This window comes from Lactuca serriola, chromosome 5 (assembly GCF_051521515.1).
Source record: "Lactuca serriola cultivar US96UC23 chromosome 5, Lser_US96UC23_V15, whole genome shotgun sequence".
In the NCBI taxonomy this organism is placed as follows: Eukaryota; Viridiplantae; Streptophyta; class Magnoliopsida; order Asterales; family Asteraceae; genus Lactuca; species Lactuca serriola.
In genome coordinates, this window is record NC_136412.1 from 39,627,868 (window position 1) to 39,630,360 (window position 2,493).

The 2,493-nt window shown below is 45.9% G+C and overlaps 1 protein-coding gene across 1 annotated transcript; it reads left to right on the forward strand.

The window, feature by feature from the left end:
• The first annotated feature begins 306 nt into the window (after positions 1 to 306).
• On the forward strand, positions 307 to 798 carry LOC145049447 (uncharacterized). Its single transcript, XM_078997855.1, has one exon. The coding sequence runs from the start codon at positions 307 to 309 to the stop codon at positions 796 to 798; it is 492 nt and encodes a 163-aa protein (XP_078853981.1).
• Positions 799 to 2,493: the final 1,695 nt, after the last annotated feature.

The following is a 2,493-nucleotide window of genomic DNA, read 5'->3' on the forward strand; positions in this document are numbered from 1 at the left end:
ACTTCCAATGGACAGCGGAAGCAGAGTTAGCACTCCAAAATATCAAAGAAGCCCTACATAAGTTGCCCACATTGGCTAGCCCCATTCCAGGCGATATGCTGCAGGTATACCTCTCGACTTCAAACGTGGCCATATCCTCCGTGTTAGTTGTGGAAAGGGAAGGAGAGCAAACGCCAGTATACTTTGTTAGTCGATCGCTACAGGGTCCCGAACTCAACTACCCCCACCTTGGATAAGCCGGTGCTAGCACTCTTATACGCTGTGTGACAGTTGAGACGAGATTTTCAGGCTCACCAGATCGAAGTCATGACGAACTACCCGATCAAGAAAATATTGCTCAAACCGGAGACATCAGGCCGATTCGCAAAGTGGGCAATCGAGTTGGGCGAACTTGACCTTAGCTATCGCCCAAGGACGAGCATAAAGGGCCAAGAATTAGCCGATTTTCTACTTGAAATCCACGAAGTAGGAGACGTAACCAAAGAAGGAATCATGGCAGTGAAAGAAATCCCGGAAAACAACCAAAGGTGGACACTATACACAGACGGGGCGTCCAGCAGGGAGGGTTCAGGAATCGGACTAATACTAATCAGCCTAGAGGGAGAAGAAGTTAGATACGCCCTCCTATTCAATTTTCATACCTCAAACAAGGAGGCAGAATACAAGACATTGCTTGTTGGCTTGCACTTGGCTAAGCAGATGGGAGCGGAGGTTGTAGAGGTGCTCACAGACTCGAGGTTGGCCGCCAATCAGATCAACGGAAGTTTCGAGACAAGGGACAAAAGAATGGAGAGATAAGTCAAAATAGTGCAGCAACTTACTAAGTCTTTCAAAGATTTCACGATCAAGCAAATCCCAAGGAGCGAGAACAGAAGGGCGGACGCCCTAAGCAAATTAATGTCAACATGCTCTTGGTCGAGGTACTTAGAGAAAGAAGCATAGAGGAACGACAGGTAAGCACTCTCACAATAGTTGGACCCACATGGATGACCCCGCTGGTCGAATACATACAATAAGGCGTCCTACCTAATAGTCATGATGAAGCCAGAAAGATACGCATAAAGGCGCCTTCATATGCGTTAATCAACGGGGAGTTGTATCGGAAGGGGTTCACGACCTCGTGGTTAAAATGTGTGGATGAAGCCAGAGGAAAGAAGCTCTACGAGAGGTGTACGCGGGCCAGGCAAGCGCACATGAGGGTACGCGCTTTAATAGGAAAGGTGTTCCGGATGGGGATCTATTGGCATACAACATACCAGGACGCAACAAAGCTGACAAAAAGGTGTGGAGAATGCCAAACATTTTCCCCGGTTCAAGAAAACCCGTCGGCGTCCCTGTCCAGCTTATTCATTCCTTGGCCGTTCTATCAGTGGGGGATAGATATTGTTGGACCATTTCTAGAGGCGCCGGGAAGACTAAAATATATGGTCATTGCGGTAGATTATTTCACAAAATGGATCGAAGCGGAACCACTAGCGTGCATATCGGGAAGGCAGATGATTAAATTTGTCTGGAGAAACATCATGACTAGGTTTGGCACACCTAAGGTGATGGTAAGTGACAAAGGGCTACAATTTGTTGAAAACCTGTTTAGGGAGTGGTGCGCCAGCAAGGGGATCAGTCAGCGATTCACATCGGTAACACATCCACAAGCAAACGGACAGACGGAAGTATCTAACCGAACCATTGTGAATGGGATCAAGAAGCGGTTAGGAAAGGCCAAAGGAAATTGGGTTGAACAGATACCGGCAGTACTATGGTCATACATGACCACTCCATGGACAAGTACACGGGAAACCCCATTTAATCTAACATACGGGGCAGAGGCGATGCTTCCAGTAGAGATGACGATAGGCAAGCTGAGGATAATCCACGTAGATGAAGAAGCCAACTTTTAGGACCTAAGGTTAAACCTAGATATCCAAGAAGAAAGACGAGAAAGTTCAAGCATTCGACAGGCCGCATATAAACACGCGATAGAAAAGTATTACAACCAGATAGTCAAAGAGAAAGCGTTCAGGATTGGAGAATACATGCTAAGAAATAACGAGGCAAGTCGTGCCCAGCCACAGGGCAAGTTAGGTCCCGTATGGGAAGGCCCATATAGGGTTATCGAAGCAACCAAAGTGGGGCATACACCCTGGAAACGATGGAGGGAAGGTAGATACCAAGAACATGGAATGTAAGGAAGTTGAGGAAATTTTACTTCTAAAAGACAACTTCCGTATTAGAAAAGTAAAACCTGGAAATCCTGCCAGGTGAGTGCCGGATGACATCTCAGATGCCCAACACAAAGGGCCACACTCAAGATTAAGGCTCTAATGCTTAGTGGATTAAAAAGAAGATTTTTTCACCCGAGATGCCGAAAACTTTGTACTTGGCATACCAAGTCTAAATATTCAAAATCTTGAACTTTATACTCAGTGTACTCAGTTTTTAGTTTTGTGACTAACATATAAGATGCTTAGTGCATTAAGAACTAATACTTAGTGT

What these genes read in the sequence shown, in the direction of transcription:
- LOC145049447 (XM_078997855.1), top strand. Translation starts at nt 307, where the DNA reads ATGACGAACTACCCGATCAAGAAAATATTGCTCAAACCGGAGACATCA.